The 20,615-nt window shown below is 31.4% G+C and overlaps 1 protein-coding gene across 4 annotated transcripts in view; it reads right to left on the reverse strand.

The window, feature by feature from the left end:
• Nucleotides 1-20,615, reverse strand: part of LOC118201102 (single-stranded DNA-binding protein 3-like) — a 231,722-nt gene that overhangs the window by 194,680 nt on the left and 16,427 nt on the right. For all 4 annotated transcript variants that reach the window (XM_085814470.1, XM_085814469.1, XM_085814471.1 and 1 more), the window contains exons 3-6: nucleotides 19,378-19,439; nucleotides 10,868-10,952; nucleotides 2,722-2,763; nucleotides 1,766-1,849 (exon numbers count right to left, since the gene is read on the reverse strand). In XM_085814470.1, coding sequence (XP_085670596.1) covers nucleotides 1,766-1,849; nucleotides 2,722-2,763; nucleotides 10,868-10,952; nucleotides 19,378-19,439 — 273 coding nt within the window. The remainder of the gene's footprint in view (nucleotides 1-1,765; nucleotides 1,850-2,721; nucleotides 2,764-10,867; nucleotides 10,953-19,377; nucleotides 19,440-20,615) is intronic.

Raw genomic sequence — 20,615 nt, forward strand, 5'->3', positions numbered from 1 at the left:
TTAAAATGTGACAGTTGCAGTCATTACAATCTACATAAGAGACTAAAAAATCAAAGCTGCACACGATTTTCAGAACACGATTGCAGAAGAACACGATTTTCTGAAAATTTTGAAGCAAGGAAACATGGCCACTTTTCACTAAGCTTACCATAGCGACACTCTGGCCCTAGGTTCACTTAACAGCGTTATTTTCTATTTAAATACTATAATAAATCTAAAACGATGTATAAAAGAAATTAAGGGGAAAAAAAAAGAAAAGAAAAGAAAGAAAGAGTTTTTCACAGACAATTCGGTATTTCTCATTCAATTAATTCAGTTTTCGCTTCACGACAAGGCAAAAATACATAAAAACTCAAAATATCTATATTGAAAATTATGAAGTAAATCTTATACACTCATTTCCTCAAATAAATTCTAGAATGGATTAAGCATGTTTTAATTCACAATAATAAAAGAAGGCGTTATCTTTGTTATTGCGAAGCTTACTTTCTCTAGATTGGCAACAAATATACTATTTTGCTGTTTCAAATGTAAACAAACATGGCCAAACGGCAAAAATAATTAGGCTTAGCGGCACTTAAACAATTTTTAAATTGTTGATAATTCTAAAAATATTGCATGCAGGTTTACTAAAGGCATAAAAACCTTAACCACAAGATAAGTACAACATAATTCAATAATTTTTAAATCAAAAAAAGCACAATTTACAAACATAAAAGAATAAAGAAACTCAGATTATTGAGCCAAATAACAGAGTGGATATACATATACATATATTTATATACTTTTGGTGTGGCCAATTGCAACCAAAATACAAGGTGCACATCTACAGGTTATAGCAATCCTATATACCAAATTTTAACATTCTGAGACTACTCGTTTTTGAGTTATGAGAGATACGTACATAGGTACGCAGAGACACCACGCAAATTTCTCTTCAGAATTCATTTTAAATCAGTTTTATAATTTTTTTTGGGGGGAAAAGAGTCCTTTATTCTATCCTTACGTACGGATATCACACAAAACTATCATTCAATTGCATTCGATAAGGGTCAAAGTGGATATTTTTGTTGCAATATGAAGTTTTTCATGATTATAATACTTGCTTTTTACTTCGTACAAGGAAGTAAAAATGAGGTTATTCAGCAAAATAGACAGAAAAATTTCACGAAATACTGATTTCTTAATTGAAATAAAAGTCCCTAAATGTAGAAACTTCGGGAGCTACTCTACAGAAGTGTTTAAATTCTGAAAGTTTGAATGTAATCAATGCATAATATTGAAATATACAATTAATATTCAAACATAAGAGCACTGAAACAATAGCTCTCTTCTCTTCAGCCTTCGCATCAAATTCAAACATCATATCATTATATTTTCATTGGAAATTTCCATTTGCAAAAGAGATTTTTCTAACTGCAGAAATGTGTGAGTAAAACATCAAATTATAAAGCATCAATAGAAGTACTTTTTCTAGTTAAATCTTGCTTAAATTAAGTCTTAAAAAGTTAGTATAGCAGCAAGTCAACTTTTTAAGTGGACTTTAAACACAAGAAGGTTGATAAGCACGGCTTAAAATGGAAACAGAATTCAGTACAGTTACTTTGTAATATTCATTTTGTATGCCAATAAAAATAATTAGATTTTTGATCTACAAGATCAATATATAAAAGTGCCGAACTCATACAAATAATATGTCATTTCTTTTGAAAACACCATGAATAAAAACAAAACGATATTTTTAATATATAAGAAAAGAGCATACCGGAAAGAAACCAGGTGGCATTGGTCCCCCTGGCATTCCATCATTTGGTGGCATCTGACCCAACGGACTGGGAGCTGTTGGGTTCTAAAACATAAATTAATAAGTTAGCAATATTTGGAATTTGATAACATTAAAAGATAACATTTTTACTTATAATATTAAAAGAGTTTATTTACTTTTCAAGAATTAATGACTTAAAATTGTAAACCTTATGAAGCTCCCAACTGTAAGAGTTTCAAAATTACAAATTTAGAACTAGTTAAATAATATTTACTTTTGTAAATATTTTTGAAATTCTACTTTAGAGAACCCCTTTTCTTCTGCAGTAGTTTCCCCCCCCCCTCCCGAAAAAAAAAAAACCAAAAAAATTTACATTTCAGACTTAATTTGATTTTATTAGTCATATTAAGATATAGAATCATCATCATATTAATATATATCATCATATACATAATATCATCATATTAAGATATAGAACAATCTTAATATGATGTCATTTTAAAAATATTAATTAAAAGTTTGAATTGATGTAAACTAAAAATATTTCTGCTGAAATCAAAATATACTTTTTAAAATAAATTTAGAATGTTTTACACCATGAATAAAATGTGATACACCAGCTAATACAATGATTAGGTGATTTAAGTGTTTCGTGATGTTAACCGTTGGTATGCAAATGTAAATTTGGAAAATATTTTTTATTGAGATCGTACAGAATTTAAAAAATACCAGACAAGATTTTGGCAATTACAAAATTCTTAACTTAAAAACTAAAAGTAACAGGAATAGAGAAATTATGCACATAATGTTGCTCAAAATTCCATTTCAGCTTATTATGATAATTACATATTTACAAAATAAAACTCACAGAAAATCACTGTTTTACAGAAACAAAACATGTTATCAACCCATCACACTCACTAAAAACATACACATTTTGGGACATTTATACTTACATGTGCAATTCCATTTACAGCATAACCTGAATTTACAAAGCCCTAAAAATGAAAATAAAGTAAAATAATATTGTATTTAATATAGAAAATATCTTGACTGCTTTAGAACATATAATAATTATACAAGGTGCACCTATAAAGTTATAGGACAATTGCTAATAAATTTTTAAAAGATTACTAACCTTCAAATAAATTTATCTCTTTCAAAATAATCTTCAGAGGAGTGTATACAGTTTTTCCAATACTTCTCAGGTCATTGAAACAATGTTTATGGGCATTGGAACTAACTCTATGCAAAATACACATAACAATTGATTTAAGCTTAAGTAAAACGTCAGCTGGTGATAAGTCAGTAGAATATAGTGCATGATTTACCACTGTAACTGAATGCTTAGCAAGATATTATTGTATAGACAATGCTGTATGGGGCCCGGGATTATCATGTAAATGAAACCATTGCCCAAAAAAGTTTTTTCTAACTTGCCTTATCCTGTTTTAATCGTAAAAGGCCTGTCCTTATAAAAAAAAACTGTTCGATTGACTGATTTTCAGGGACAAATTCATGCTGAATTAGTCCTCTGTAATCAAAATGTACAACCATCATCATCACTGCAGTCTAATTTCGACACCTGTGCTCTCGCCCCCCCCCTTTTTTTTTTGTACAGGAGAAGATGGTCCTTTCCACTGTGCACTTTGTCTTTTTGTCTCTGGGTCATATTGTAGACACCAGTTCTCATTTTCTGCTATAACACACTTTATGAAATTGTTGTCCTGTCTCACAGTAATCAGCAAATCTTCACAGCAAACTTTTCTGTCTTCTTTTTGCTGTTCTGCCAAAATCCAATGTACAAAATGAACACAAACTTTCTCATTTTCAGACTTTCAATTAAAATTAACATATAGCTTCCTTAGCTTATCCTAAACATATCTGAAAGTTGTTACACATCAAACCTGCTTTTAACAAAGAACAAATTTTCTTCACATTTTCCTCATTCTTTGAAGTTACAGGGCACTCTACCTATTGCTCATCTTCACTGCTTTCCTGCACCATTTAAAGCAGTTGTATTACTCACAGACTTGTATCCTTTATGATGATGCATCACCATATACTATTCAAACCATTTCTGAAGTTTCAGTAGCAAGTTTACCTAATTTGTAAAAAAATTTAATGTTGTAACCCTGTTTCCTCTTGAAGCAAATTTTTGTGTATAATGCCTTCACAGTAAATGAAAATGACTCTGGTGTTTTGATATGCAAATAATAAAATAACAATTTAAACTGGCTTTCACAACAGTTGAGATTAAACTTTCTCTTTTTTATTTTGTCATTTGATCTTTCAATTTGTCCAGTTACTTTATGGGCACATCTTGCATTTCATAAGCAATATGCAGAGTACATAAAGGAAATTGCAGTAATAACTTTACTGCTGATTTTTATTACAGATCCAATAATTAATAAATAACATAATTAATGATATAGATGACACATTTACTGTTATTTTCCAATAAATTAAATTTTATGCAATAGAACTTAACACAAAACCAAGCCTTTCAATCCGCAGAATAGCTGGTGGGATCACTTTGACACAAGGGATTAAATTCATTCAAAACATTGTTACAATCTCTAAGTAATACAATTTATGTTTCATTTTAGTTCAAACGTGATTACTTTCATAAAATGTTTTCAAAAAATATAATTAATTATATTACAGACAATTATTTTAAATCATTAATTTAAGGACTAATAATAAAGAACTATAACTTTAGAAAATAAATCAGAATTTCATACTCATCTTCATAATATAAACAGATGTTAACATTATTAACCTCAATTTTAACAGTAATATACAAACCTCGCATATATTTTCCTCAGTAACATGTAATTTTTGCAGTACGTATTCACATATGCATATGAAACATCCCTTGTTTGTTGCTCAGTTGTGAAAACATTTTCATTTCACATCTTTTGCATTGATTCTATTACAAAATTTTGACGTGCATTCTTGCATACAAATAATTTCCTAATTGCACATCATTTTTTTCTTCAGATATGTTTGCCTGACAAAGATTTGCAAATGATTCAAGTGTATAGACCAGGGGTTCTCAACCAGTGGTATGCGTACCACTGGTGATACCCAAGAGAAAAATAAGTGGTACACAAAAGAAGCAAATTATTTTTAACTATTAAATTCAAAAACTCAAACATCCTGATTGAGTTTTTTTTCTGACACTCGTAAATTAATGCAATCTGAGCTTGTTCAAAAGTGTTTAAAAGTGTAAAACGAGATGTATTTAACAGTAGAAACATTAGGCTTTCATATCTTTGTGTGACTTTCAAGTGGTATGAAAAGAACAAGCCGTGAACATGTCAAGTTTTGTACCTACAAAAGAGCATTTGTGGGAAGTGTTACTCTTCTGCTTTCATCTAAAGAAATTTGCTGTCGAAAGTCATCATCTGCTAGTGTAACGTGTAAGGAGAACATGCTTCATCGGGGAAAATGAGCAGAGATTGGCTTCAACAATTCAAAGATCAAGATTTGGAGATGAGTGACAAAATGCATCCTGGTCAGTGAAAAAAGATTTATGATGGACAGTTATCTATCAACCTTCTAAAAACGGGCCAAAATTCTCATAATATAGCCTTCAGACCGGCGCGATCCGAAACAGTTTTGTCCCCTCTTTGACATTTTACTAATGAGAAAAGTCGTTAGTTCCCCTCCATAGATGAAGTAAAATTTACATGTTTGTCAGACGCTTACGTCCCATAGTAGAGAGGTTGCTAGATTTGCAATTTTTTAGATGATTATTTTGCTTTCATTTAAATGAAGTTCTAAATAAATAGTGCATAAATAAATATGCAGTACTGGATGCATATCCAGTGCACACTTTATTTAGAACAAAATGTATTCAATGTTTATATTTCACTCACTATTTCTAATCAATCTAGTAAATAATTTGTGAATTTTTTTAACTTTGTTTTCACTCTTCATTTATATTCACGAATTTTCGTATTAGAAATTAGAAAGCGAGAACAAAATTTAACAAAATATAGTAAATACGGACTAGATTTGTAAGTCTGCAGGCTGGAATGCAATTTTTAATAACATATTTTCATTAATAAAATAATGGTAATTACTAATTTAATGAAATAATAATAATAATATTTATTACCATTAGATGATTAGAATGAGATTCAATACAATTAGATTTTGAGATGAACTTACAGCAATAATAAAGCTTTACATAACAATAACAGAGATTTAAATCTGCTTTTTTCGATAATTTTGTTATTATAATATAAAAATCAAAATCCGAGCTACATTGGTTGCGTTTAATCATTTAACTTAAACAAATATTACATTGGACTATCAGGCAAAGAAGATATATCTTTAACGAGAATTTTTCTTTGTAAAATTGGCTTTTGTTTATGTTAGCAGAGAAAAAAAATCCGTGACTTATACATGCAATCATCAAAAGAATTTTGAGAACAGTTTTAAATGCTCATGAAGAATTAATTATACGTCAATTTCTTTTCATAGGTAGAAATTTCGTCTAAAACCATCGTTATATCCAAAAGTTGAAGTCTATTTCATTTTCAACGAATATTCTATTTGCACATAATATATTTTCTAATTTATTTTAGAAAGAGTAATCTTTCACGTTTTCAAAAGAATAAGGAAATATTGGGTGTTGACACAATGTAGTAAATCTGTTTTTCATATTTCTTTCAGTAATGAAAACGATTACCCTGGAATATTTTCAAAGCAAAATTAAGAAAACCGTTTACGCCAAATTTTGCATAAAGTATCTTCTCGTGTATTTTTTTATTTAAAGTGTGGAATTTTCTCTTTGAAAATATCAAAAATCATGAAGAGCAAAATTAATTCATGAGAAATAACTTTGAAATGCAATAATTCCATCGTAATATGAAATAGTGGAGAAAAGTGCAATACAGTTTATTTATTCACAAATAATCCCCCTCATATGCGTAATTTATGTACTGTCGATTGAGAAATATAATTTAGTAAATTAAACCGGTTATTTCAATACGTTTCCTTTATCAATATTTTTACAGGCTCTTCAGTAGAGCGGTAAAGGTGGCTGAACACTTGTAGCTCGCTTGGGTTTGAATCCCGGCTAAATAGTTGGATTCACGGTTTTTATGTAACGTAAATGCAAGCCAGCTTCTCTTAGAAAGTCCTCCGTGAAGGCATAACTCCCCTTATACAGGTAATTGTTGTGTGCTTTGATGTAATTCAGTAAGCGAACAAAATTAATAAAATCAATACCGAAGAACGGGTTGATTACATGTGGAGTTTTCCACCAGGAACGTAAATGCGATCAATTTTCTCTTAAAAAGGTTTACACAAAAGCATCCATCCCCTTAAGCAGATAGCGTTCGCGTGCTTTTCTATAATCCAATCCTAATTTTCATACATTTAATAGTAAGTTGACATACACCTTATTACAGACAAAATAACAACCTTTTTTAAAGATATTTTTTATCAACTTGTCTGAATTCCCTTTATCTCTTGGGGAGTATAAGAATTTCAGCAAATAAAACTGGCCAAAATTTTATAAAATGTAACTGATGTTTTGATTCAATTTAGAAGTAACGTGAGCTTTACTGATATTTAAATACTTTTTGGCAGATCTCATCCTAAAAGAGGGTCTAAAGATAAATTGATTTTATTTAATTTACAATCAACGAAAATCATTGAAAGCAATCACTGAATGAATGAAAATCACAAAAACTATTATGCATACAATTGTCTCTCATTTATCTCCTGATAAATCAGACAAAATTACCTGCATAATAGAAGCACTTTGAAAGAGTTAACAGTTCTTAAGGGTTTTATGCACTCCACAAAAAAATGTCAAAATAAAATCTTATTATTCATAAGTATGAAAAGGAAGTAAACGATAAAAGCGGTTTTACCTATTTTCTAGAAGGGCATTAAATCTAAAATATTAATCTATTCTTATTTGTTATGATTAAGAAACGTTAAATATAGTAAGCTTAAAGAGCGTGCAAAATCGCTGACGTTTTAATCATAGCAAAAGTCAGTACTAAAAAAATTAGCATTAAAATTATGAGACAGATTGAGAAAGAGATGGCCTCTATTTAATTTTCAAGTATATTGGCGCAAGACGAAACCTGCGGTTTTTGCCAAAATGTAGGCCAAACTGATAAGAAGAGGGAAATAATGCGTAGCCAGCGGCTACTCTGAGCAGCGACAATGGACCACCCAAAGATCTACAGATAGGCGATTCTCTAAAATGGGGAGGGCATGGATGGTATGGCAGTTGTACCAATGCCGGCATCTGAGAAAGTCATTCTCCTGGTACAACTGCTGTACCAGACGGCTTTGAGAGGTTAAATGCCTCAAGTTAGAGGCATTACTAACAGAAGATTCATCTCGGGGATTGCCCTTTGATAGTAAATGTTTAAAAAGCAATGGGGATGATTCTGAAATTGGGAAACTGGATACCAGATCAATTGATAGAAAGAGACACTGCGAAATTAAACCATTTGTGTTTGCTTTAAAGACAAAAATGGAAGTCATTTTTGCATGAAATCATAGGCGTGTTGTGGCGAACTATCAATATCAATGTCAAAAGTGAATGTTCACAGTAAGAAAATTGTGCTGTGCATTTGGTGGCATCAAGTCAGTGTGGTGTACCACAGGTGCTGTAACCATGTCAAACGATGAATGCTGAAAACTAAGAAGCACAATTACTCAATTGGTATTGTGCACTTGAAGATAAAACCTCCGCAATATGCTCGGACACAATATGACAAAGTAATTCTGCTTCATAGCAATGTCTAATCATATGTTCCAAACCAAGTGAAGGATACCTTGAAGAAACTTCAATTAAATGTCTTACCCCACCTGTCATATTGACCAGACATCCTCTTTTCGAAAAATACTTCACACCTTTTAATGATCTCAAAAAGTAGCTCAATGAGTTGAACATGAAAATTTTTATTGTGGAATCCATTTGTTACCCGAAAAGTACGAAAAGGTTTCAGCTGCCAAAGGACACTACTTTCAGTAAATTATCTTATATCATTCTAATATTATTATTTTTTTTTATTATTGCAAAGACACTTGACTATACATCATTGGGCTCTATGCATCAGAGATGCATAAGATTGGAGCATTTAAAAAAAAAAAAAAAAAAAAGATTTACAAAATGACAAAACAGCAATTAATGTCATTACAATAATAATTACATTGAAACTGAAAAATGGAATAACATGACTCATTAAGCATTAAAAAGGGGGGAACTAGTCCCTAGACGTCAACTGCATCAACTCTCTAGCTTGCCAGTATCGAATGTATAGATTTCACTCCTTCAAACGAGGAACGTTTTAGCAAATTATATCTGTCCATCTCAAAATTCTGGTTGCACCAAGTGCTCAAGAAACTTTCATATATACCAATGCAGTGCAGATGTTTAAAACGAGACAATCAATCAATTAAATTAAACATGTGTTCCCCCCCAACAAACAGCGAGAATAAATTCAATAACTATCGTAAGAATGCTGGAAATCAAAAGATATCATTTTGCAACAGGATGATGTGCCTTCACATTGGCCAGTGTGTGTACATAACAGCCTATAGCAGAATTTTCCCAAAAAAGTAGATTGGTCATAGTGGGTCCATTTCATGGCCTCTTCACTTTCCAGATGTAACTATACTGGATTTCTCCTTTGGAGTTATGTTAAGCATCATATCTCTAAAAAGCCTTGTTCTCATTTACAGATAATTAAGCAGCATATGACAGCTGCTATCCACTCCATAACATGGTGGCATGAAAATGAATATCATTTGGATGTATTAACCCTTTCGTGGCAACTGTCATGCATACGTGCCAGCAAGAAATGTACTCATTTCCTGGCCGGCACGTTGGCATGCTACAGCATTTTCTCGTTCATATTTGTGCCAGTGTCCTGGAACGCTTTAAAGATCACTATATGACATCCTGTGTCCATTACTTTTTAACTGAATATAAGTTTTAGGATTCCTGACCTTTAATTTGATCACATTCTGCATAACATAGGTGTCAGATGTTGTGTGGAAAGAAAGACAGTGTGATGCAAACAAACTTGTCTTTTTTAACTCGCCACGAGATATAAACATTCCCCTTTCTGATATTTCTCCAAATCATTTTTCTATTCTTTCTTTTTCTACTTTATAGAGTTTTTTAGGGTTACACGGTGGAGGTCTGTTACGCTTTGCATTGCTTTCAGATATATTTTGCGTTCTTCCCTTTTTATTTTGGAAAGCCTCCACTCCAGTTTATTGTAGCGGGAAAGCTTACTTATCACAGAAAGGATATACTCACATAGTAAATGAGTCATTTAATGACTTGGATGAAAGTGATGACTCATTTTCTAAAGTGATATATCTAGTGATTCTGATCCAGGTCAGAGATTGAGCTCTCTGAGTGTCTGCCTCCCACTTCCTGTGAAAGATTTTATTACTTCTTACAAATAGTCCCCCCTTCTTTGTACTTTTTAAATTAATTTTGAAGTTTATTAATGTGTTTTGTCAGTTAAAACTTCAGAGTAATTTGAATAGCTCATCCAAGAACTATTTTTAAAATAAGCACTTTTTAATATATTTTTAATATACTTTAAGTAAAAAAAAAATGGACTATTAAATGCTAATTTTAATGCATGATAGTTTAAGTAATAATCTAAATACCAAAAAATGGTACCAAAAATTATAACATTAAACTTTTTGTAATTATTTTTCCCCTCTGAAGTGAGACTTACTGACGCAAAACCCTCCGTACTGTGGAAGCATTCCTTTTAATTCTCCTCTGTCCCAAGGGAACATCTTAAACAAAGGAGCACCTTTTCAAAAGGGTTAAGAGCAACAAAGATTTGCATCAAAATTTATTAAGTAATTAAATTGTTAATATATAAAAACACTTTTTCTTTTCTAACTTATCTTTCTATATGTTATTTTGAAATGTGCTGCTTTTATAAACATATATATATATATATGTTATTATTGCAGTTAGTTGATATTGAATAAAATTTTGTTGGCAGAAAAAGCTATATTTTATTTTAATACACTACATACCCAAAAAAAGCTCTCGAACAGAATTTATAATAAAAATAACACACTTACATAATCATGAAATGCCTTAGCTTCACTAGAGTGTTCACAGGTTTCTCTTCTTTCAGGTGCTGCACAATATAAGTCCCAGAAAACACTATAGAAAATTAATTTATTAGAAGAATAAAAAATTTTAATACAGGGTGGTTATTATACTTTTAATCTGATGAAAATACTTAATATTAAAAACTGATTATCATATAAAACTATACAGTCTTAGGCTTTGAACAAAAAATCAACTAGACTCTCACTGAAATTTGAATGTCAGATCTCCCGATTATCAGGCTGATGTGTTATTACATATACCACATAGACATGCACATCATCAGGTCTCATCAAATTTTTAGTAATATCATGCCAAAATAATGCTCGAAAGTCACTCAGCATATCAACTTAAGTCCATATATACACTGTGTCCTTCTATAAGACTTTATGCCCCAGCTTTTATATCCCCAACCACTGGCCATAGACATGTATTCTCGCATACTAAATTTTCAAAATGACATAAGTACTTATGTTTTGATGTTTCAATTTTTAAAAGATTTAGAAATTTAACTTTCTTTACAGTCAAAATTCTTATAAAAGAAAAAAAGTCTGATTCCTGCATTACAAATATTGACTGAGATATTCAATCCCCAAATTTAAGATATCTGACCTTATTTTCAATTTGTTATGAGGACAGTAGTGAAGCTACAGAGAAGGTGGTCTGCCCAGAGCGGCACGTTTTTGGGGAAACCATTTTTCGTGTGAAATATGATTTTATAGGGCTCAGTCATGAGGATAATTCAGACAGGTAAAGAACCACATTAGCTAGAACTGCCATATGATATTTAATAGAGAAGAAATATGGTTTTTATGCTATAAAGTATTCAACGAAATCATTACAAGATACTTGACACATCATTACAAGATCTGCATATTTCTGTTATACCATCTATCCTTTGTCAAAACTTCTAAATGAAAATATGAATATAAAAAAATTATAATGATGATAAAAAGAATTCCTTGTTCAAGAATAAATATTTTAGCTTTATTTCCATTAAACACGAAAAGGCTTTTGAACATGAAAAAACATGCCTTTTGAACTTTTGCAATGAATAAGTTTCCAATACTCTAACACTACTGAGAACACTTCTGGCAACTACTATAAATGCTGGTAGCTGTTAAAAAGTATTTTCTAAATAAAAATTGTTTAAGAAGTATTTAAGTCCTGTAAAGCATATTGTGCATTTAAGAAAGTTTTCCATACTGTTCACATAACAGCAACAGCAGCAATGAAGTATACCTCTATAGTGTCAACAATGGTTTCTCCCAAAAGAAAAACAAACAAAATAATAATATACGTTTAAAATAGAAGAATTAAAGTTTCATTTCAAAAAGAAACACAGAGATTTAATTTATTTCCTTATATTACCAATTTGAAGCTATTTGTCTGTGTATTGAAAAGGGAGGCAAAAGCAAAGGGTGGCAGTTCATTAGAATGATCTGAGGTTCATATTTTCCCATGAATGTCATTTAACAATTTCCCCCCCCCTGATTCATTACCATGTAATATTTCTTAATTTAATTAATATTACACATTGGTTACGTGGCATAATTGAAGCCAGCTAGTGTGACATGAATTCTACACAATTTTGTGAATAAGATCTCCTCTGTAAAAAAATTTATAATAAAGAATACATTTCGTAACCTTCTGCACAGAAGTGCTCATGACTCAATCTATTAACTCTAAAAACTTTTTTCTAAACTGATATTTTGCTTTCAGTTATGTGCAAGTACAAACATTTTGCTCGAGCTGTGCACAGCCTATAAATCTGATCTCCAAATTTAAAAGTATACAGCATTTTAGATTTTTTATTTTTTCAATTTTAATATTTTAAAATTAAAAAAGACCAAAACATGAATATTTGTATCATTAAAAATGTTTTGTAATGACCAAAGGTTATGGAAATAAAAGCTATGAAAGAACTTTTGCAGACATGATGCATATTTACACACAGTAATAACTAAAACATGTTGACTGATGCTCATTTGTCTGACCTTGTCTGACTTGATTTCGTGGGCTTGATCTAGTCAGCCAAAGCCCATGAAATTCCTCATGGTAAGGAGGGCAAGATTATGCCTGTTGTTGGCAGCAGCCTTGAGCACCTTACAGGTGACAGTGCGACTTAGCTCAATTCTGCCCTAATTTTGATGGAGAGCACACTGGGAAGTCAGGGCCGAGGGTCTCCCACCCTCTTCCCCAATCACCAAGCTTTCAAGAGGACTTACAGCTCACCGCATATTTAAAGTGCCCCCATGCCGCACGGATAGTATACATTTACAAATACCCATGCCTTCTCCAGGATTTGAACCCGAGTCCTTTGGCACAGCAGTCAGCAAAGCTAACCACTATTCCAGTTGGGTGGCACTAAAATATATAGGACTTTAATATGCTTCCAATAAATTAAATAACTATTCTTTACTGATTTGTCAATTTTTATTTTCTAAAGATGTTACTTAGACGTTAATAGAGAAAACTTTTCCTTTTTATTTTCCAAAAATGTTAATTAGATTTTAATTTGCAACTGTTTAAAAAAAGCTAACTATATTTTATAGCACACATTATAAATATTATATCCTGTATTAACTGTCTTCAAAGACATATAACTCTTCCAGTCATGGCCACACAATCGCCCTCCCACAGTATGCCTGGTCCTATCTTGTTTATTACTATTTAAAATAAATAAAAATATTGGAAAGTGAGAACTTGAAATTGCAGTCTAATGACTTAAAGAAGAGTTTACTATTAAAAATTTCAAAACTTTCCTGTAAAACAAACATAAAAATTATGAAAATGAACTTATCAATTATATAAACCTACACTAATGAATTAGAAATGTCTTCTGCTAATTACAACAGATTTTAATAAGAACTAAAACAAATAAAATTTTAATTATTAAGAAGTGCATTTATTGCCTTTAAATCATTCACCATATTAATTAATGACTGATAGCTTGTATATAAAAAATAAAGCTCTTATGCTTTGTTAAATGAAAGGGTTATGCGCAATGGTGCATGAAAGTACATCTTTTGCTTGTTTTCACATCTCTCAATGCACTATTTTGGTACTTCTCATTACTCAATTTTGCTTCCCACTGCTTTTACATCTCTGAATTTATAAAAACAAGTTGACTTTACTCCCTGAGAATCTGCAAATAATATTTTGCAAGGGATAAGATTGTAAAAGTTAGGTAAAAACAATACACTTCCTTCAAGGTAAAAACTAACATGTGTATCAAATGGAGATTCTGGTTACTCCTTTAGCTGGAATCATCTGCATATCGAGTGTATTAATGACCGAATTGCTAAAGCCGTCAAACACTCGTAGAATGCACAGAGTTTGTTTGTAATGATTGGAACATTGGCTGCATCGAAGTCTCCCAGTGCATTATAACAGTCATTTACCTATAAAGTTCCAGTTGAAAATATCTCCCTCTTTGGAGAGAAACTGTTGTTCCTTCTGACATAGTTAATACACTTCCACACTGGTTAGGCTTTGCAATCTGAATATGGCAAAGCAGACAAGGAATATCTGATTAAAAGGCAAGATCATTCACGGAGGACTTTCTAAAGGAAACTGACTCCACGTTTCATATACGAAAACCCACAAAAAACGACAATGATGGCAGCCCATTCACTTTGATTCAAACCAAGGTCAAACGACCAGTATTCAGCAGTCTTATACCACTCGACCACTAGAGGGACACTTCCTGTTAAATTTGTTATGGAATGCTGGCTTGTATTTATAATGTTATTCATAGTTTACAGTTCTGCCTTTTTCTTAATTTGAGGCCTTGAAGAGGGCCCTTGTACTTTTAATTTGTGGCCCTGAAAATGGCCCTTTTTTTAACATATGTATTCAATCCTGCTTGTTTTATCATCTGAAGAATATGAACTATCTGACTGTTAAATTTGATGCATTTGACGGTGTTCTCCAACATACCATCTAACTTCCACATTTTCTCTTCTTCTATTATATGCCTCACACATTTAGCTCAATGCACAGGAGCCACCAAATCAACCCCTTTTTCAATTTATAAACCTCATCTTTTAAGTTTTGGTTTCAAATGCTACATACCCTTTCATACTACTCCATATGAGTACAATTGGATGCAGTTCGTAATGATATGGTGATATATAGCATGTCTGTTTACAGCTACAGCATTGATATGATGCAATGTAAAATGTTTTCAAACCTTAGAAACAAGGACTTAAAAGTTCTGTATTTAACATTTTAGCTTTCCAAGGAATATTATTTCCTCTCAACCAAAGTTGAATGTCACTTAGGGATTTTTATAGTTGTATCCTGCCAAATTCTGGTTTTAAATGCTCAAAATTTGCCCAGGTTTCTTCAGTATAATAAACTGTTTGACCATATGCATGATATTTTTTCATATCTCTTAGATGTCTGAGCTTCCACAACTGAATATCTCCATGTTCAATCAAAACTAACCATTTTCCTTTTTTTATATGCGAAGCCTAAATTATTCAACATTTATCCTGTGTGAATGAACATATTTGGCAAATCAGCTTCATTATTTATAACTTTTCCCACTTTTTGGACAGTTGCAATTTCGTTTTGTAAAAAGAAACTGTGAACTTTTCTTCCTGTTGTTGTCCAAGTAAGCCCATTATGTTGTCTGACTCAAGATTTCCATACTGACTTTCTGTGGACCTCTTTCCCCAGAGTAAAAAAATCTACCATTTTCTTTCAGTTCGTATTTCATGCAATTTATGCTTCTCACAGGCAAGTGGTGAAGCTCTTATGCAATATATATATGTGTGTATGTATGAAATATGGTAAACTAAACCTACTGAGTGTCCAAAAGAAAGTAATTAATTTATTCAATTTCTTTTAACAAAGTTATCAGATGTTAACATTTGAAACCTGCTTCATTAATTTTAAAATGATGTAAACGCGAACTTGTGGCTTTTGAAAAATTAGTTGCAGCTCTCAAACTTTCTTAAATTCCTACATGTGTCCCTTACTTATATCAGGTTTGCCACCCCCAGGTGTGTGTATATATACATGTTGTTGTTGCTTATGCTCACTTGTCTGACGTAGTCAGCCCAAGCCCATGAAATTCCTTGTGGCAAGGAATGCAAGATTACGCCTGTCGTTGGCAACAGCCTTGAGCACCTAACAGGTGACAGCGCCATTTGGCTCAGTTTCACCCCCAATTTTTATTGACAACACCATAGGATAACAGGTCCAAGGGTCTCCCCCCTTCTTCCTTCCACCAAACCATACAAGAGGACTTTCGGCTCGCCGCACATTTAGAGTGCCGCCATGCACTAAGAAATACCGCTAAGACATTATCGCACTAAGAAACGAAAAAGCCGCCAAACAATATGATTTAGTATCAATAATGGATAAGCATGATATCACAACATAATCATAAAATTGTCCCCATGATTTTACATAACCCTGATTTATCCTCAATGAATTGGTTCACTTTTTTTAAGGAAGGGTTGAGTTAACTACTATTTAACTGTTTCACTCCTGCATTTTAAAAAATTATTAAAATTTTAATTGTAGTTAACAGAAAAAATTACAGAATCCTGGCATCAAGAAAAGTGAGTGTTAATGAGCATGATGTGGAACTATATTTGAAAATGGATAAACATTGGCTATTTACATGAAAAATTATTTCAGTTTTTTATATTTTATATCCATAGCTTGTAATTTTTAAATATTTAATTTAATACAACAATCAGTTCTTTCAAATTTTTGTTGCAGTGACTGGTGCAAACCTAGTAGGATGTCTGCAACTTATGTAGTCAATATGATTTCATAACCTAATATGATGCTTTATTTCATATTTTAGAGGTCTATGAAAATACATCTGCTTTTATGTCTGAAATATACTTTTTGTTCTTAACTTTCCATAGTGTTAAACACAGGCTTTTGATATTCACAATGATAAAAAATAAAATGACTATTCTAAGAACTTTTAGCAAGACATTTCTTTTTCATTTAGCTTTTCTACCATAAAGTGTACTTCAGATCTAGAATTTTTACTAATCTGTCAATCAGTATTTTAAAAAAAAAAACTTCTGGATAGTCAAGTTTCTAATGTGATTCAACTGTTTTACTGTCCATATAAAATTTCATTAAAATATGTTCATCGGTTAGATAACTGACCACACGTAAAAGTTCTCTTAATTTTGAATACCAGGACAAAGATAATCTAACAGCAATATGAAGAAACTTTTCATTGGGGTAAAAATGTGCAGAGACTACATCAATAAGGAATTTCCTGATAGTTGAATTTGGCAAGCTGGTTCAATCTCATAGCCATGCCATTCCTCAGATAATATACCTATTATTTTTTTTCTTATGAAAGTAAGTCACAGAAAGAGCAAAAATACCACAAGTAACAAGCATTACAAAAATATGAAAAATTCCAGTCACTGAGACCGCTTCAAATCAAATCAAGCATAAATACTTAGAGTGACATTATTAGATGTGTTCCCAATAAGTAAGAGATTCATATACTAAATTTTTGCAGCAATATATAATACTGAACATTGGAAACCATGCACAGTCACTTATTATCTTCGGGGTAACTAACTCTAGGTAGATGCTGAAACTTTAACAGACTCCAACATCTGAGAAAGCATGCTAATAACTAAATGAACCAGGATTAAGTACTTGTCACTAACATACTAATAAACATGTATCTGACTCATGGTGCCGCAGACAGAAGCATAATTCATTGACAAATTAATAATACACCATTCATCTCCCTATTTGTGATGCTCTAAGCATTAATGAAGCAAGTTATATCAGGTACATGGTCAAAAGTAACTAAAACAATAGGGGCCCCACAAATTTTAACAAAGCTGCAGACAACATGAATGGAGACTGACAGCTGAACAATCCACTGCCAAAAGATAAATACTCTGTCATTACATATTCTTTCACTGTCTTTTAGCCCAAGGGATGTAAAAAAATGTTTGGAACACTTTATATAACTCGGATGGAAAAAATGCATCAGTTGCAAGGTCTTTCATTTTTGTTGCTTATGATGAATCTTGTGAATAACTGATGAAAAGTAAGACACTGAAAATTTAAACATGCACAGCATTCTTTATGAAGATATTACTTCTGGCTGCATAATTAGTATCTTTTCATTACAAAAGACCAATCTCAAAAATTGGGATAATTTTCTCAAAGATAAAAATAATTTTTAACAATACTAATATACAGAAAGAAATATTTTTTAATGAACTGACTTTCAAATATTTTATTAATATTTGAAAGCACAGTCATTAATGCTTAATGCAAACAGAACAAAAAACTTACATGGAGAAAAACATATTTTTATTATCCGTACTTTTATAAGTTTTCATCAGTGTTCATACAATTGCTGTCACCAATAAAAGATTCTGCTTTCTTCTTCAAGAAGCAAGCATCATAATGTTATAAATATACAGCAGTTCCCATGTACATATATTTCTGTTATTAAAGTTGCTAACGTGTTTTTGTTTACACATATTTTTAAGAACATCTGACTCCCCACCATGTAAAATGAAAAAAACTGTGATGACAAATGATATATATTGCAAATAGATTATATATTATTTAAATAAAATAATACACAGAAAGTCAATTACAAATGATTTTTCAAATATACAAGAATATTTTACTTCTTCTGCAGATATAATTAAGACCACAAAATCATTTATTGACAAGGGAAAAAAAAAAACAATGATCAGCCTTGATCTTATTTTGTGCTCACTAGTTAATGCACCTAGATGACTGGCAATGACTTGTCTTCCAACTGATCCTCATTAAAAAATTTACAGTGTACCTATTCCAGTTACAAGGGGTCAAAAGAGTCTCATACTGTTGTTTTTTGTCACTACCTCCTTATTCTGGGAGTGGGTAATTTGTAAGCCTGCCTGCCTTCCTTGAATGTGGTAGCCGTTTCTCGGAGAATTGATACATGAATTTTTTTAATACATCTGCTCTCAAAAGTGCTCATATTATCTCATTCATGACATGATTTTGCCTTTTTTCACACCTATTCCATGGAAAACACAGGAACTAAGTAATTTTGTAAAAGATAGTCAGAAGAAATATGTTTTAAATCAGGTTGATGAGAGTATGATTGAAAATCAGAAGTCTCCCTTCTAAATTAGGAGAATTCGCACTTAAGTCATTTTATACATTCACTCACAGCAAGAATATTCAGCTTGAGTTTGCCAAAGCCCTTGCCCATATTAGCAGAGATTACTATACTGCACTGCTATCCTATACTGCTTATCTCAGAAAAGATAAAAATTTGAAAAAGTTACAACTCAATATAAAATCAAAAAATCATAAATCCCATTATCATTAAGTCAACAACTTTCTGTGTACAAAATACGTCAGACAAATAAACACAGAAAAGAATAAATATTTCCATTTTAAAATTTATGAAAGACGTAATTTCAGAAAAAAAATTTTTGTTTTAATATAAATTAATATTTACCACCACCACGAATGTAAAAAGCCAGGCGGTTCTCCTAATGTTATATTTTTCTCCCATCTTATCTGAAATGAAAAAAAAATTACAGGTGAAGAATATAAATAATTTCAAATTGTTGTTTGATTCATAAAAATTTAATATTGATAATAAATTAATATTGACACTGAACTTAAAAATAAACTGAAATACACATTAAGATTAACGAAATACAAAAAGTACTGCTAAAGTAAATACAGTCAAAAGTCGTTAATTTGGACACCCATAATCCAGAATGATCTATAATCCGGACCTCAAAGCTAAAATCTTTCTGCGCATGCGCCGCGTTGACGCGTCGCGGCGTGCAATGAACTGAAAGTTGATCTGTCAGCACTATTGTTATCTTCAGGGCAGATGTTTTTATTTTATTCGGCTTATAATTCCTTACTAAATGTAGTATTTAATCTTGATGTACTCCGTCTTTGATATGATTTAAATCAAATTCCTCGTCATTATAAATATCACGAATACACATCAAATAGTTTTCTGGTTGCAATTTTCTAATTTCGACGATGTGTAATGTATGCTTTACACATACGTGTTGAAAGAAATGTTTAATAAAGTAAACAAATAAATATTAAGCTTTTTTTTTGTAAATTTTGATACCCTTTAGATCATAATTGCTCTTTATTTCATAAATTACGTTTTCATATTTTTTATTTTATAATTTCTGCATGCCATCTTACCAGATTTAAATTGATGATCTATAATCCGGAATCGCCGAAGTCCCGACGAGTCCGAATTAAAGACTTTTGACTGTAGTTTAAAAATCCTCTGTATTATGCATTTATAATATTTACTAATATACTTTAGTAAATGTAATAACTTTCCAAATATTATTTCTCATATCACAGTGAATAGAAATAATCAACAAAATCATTCCTAAGCTTCTTTAAAAACCAAAATAAAGGCATTACATTCCATAAGAATTAACAGCAAGGTTCACAGCAAATTTGCCCTTTACACACTTGATAGTACATCACGGCATTTCAGCATTAAGCATTATCTACACCAAGAGAAATATCTCCAAATAAGTATGTCGGCACATCTGCACCAGTCACAGAGGGAGGCATATCTTTGGCACTATAATGCAATAATTTACAACTACTTATGTATTGAACTGAAGACAAATGAAAGATTTTATTTTTCGTTTTTGAAATCCCTATTGGTTTCTTTTGATACTTACTGGCATTTGGGGGCATCTT

This window comes from Stegodyphus dumicola, chromosome 4 (genome assembly GCF_044657685.1).
Source record: "Stegodyphus dumicola isolate Sdum_Otavi_A_Nest chromosome 4, ASM4465768v1".
NCBI classification, from domain to species: domain Eukaryota; kingdom Metazoa; phylum Arthropoda; class Arachnida; order Araneae; family Eresidae; genus Stegodyphus; species Stegodyphus dumicola.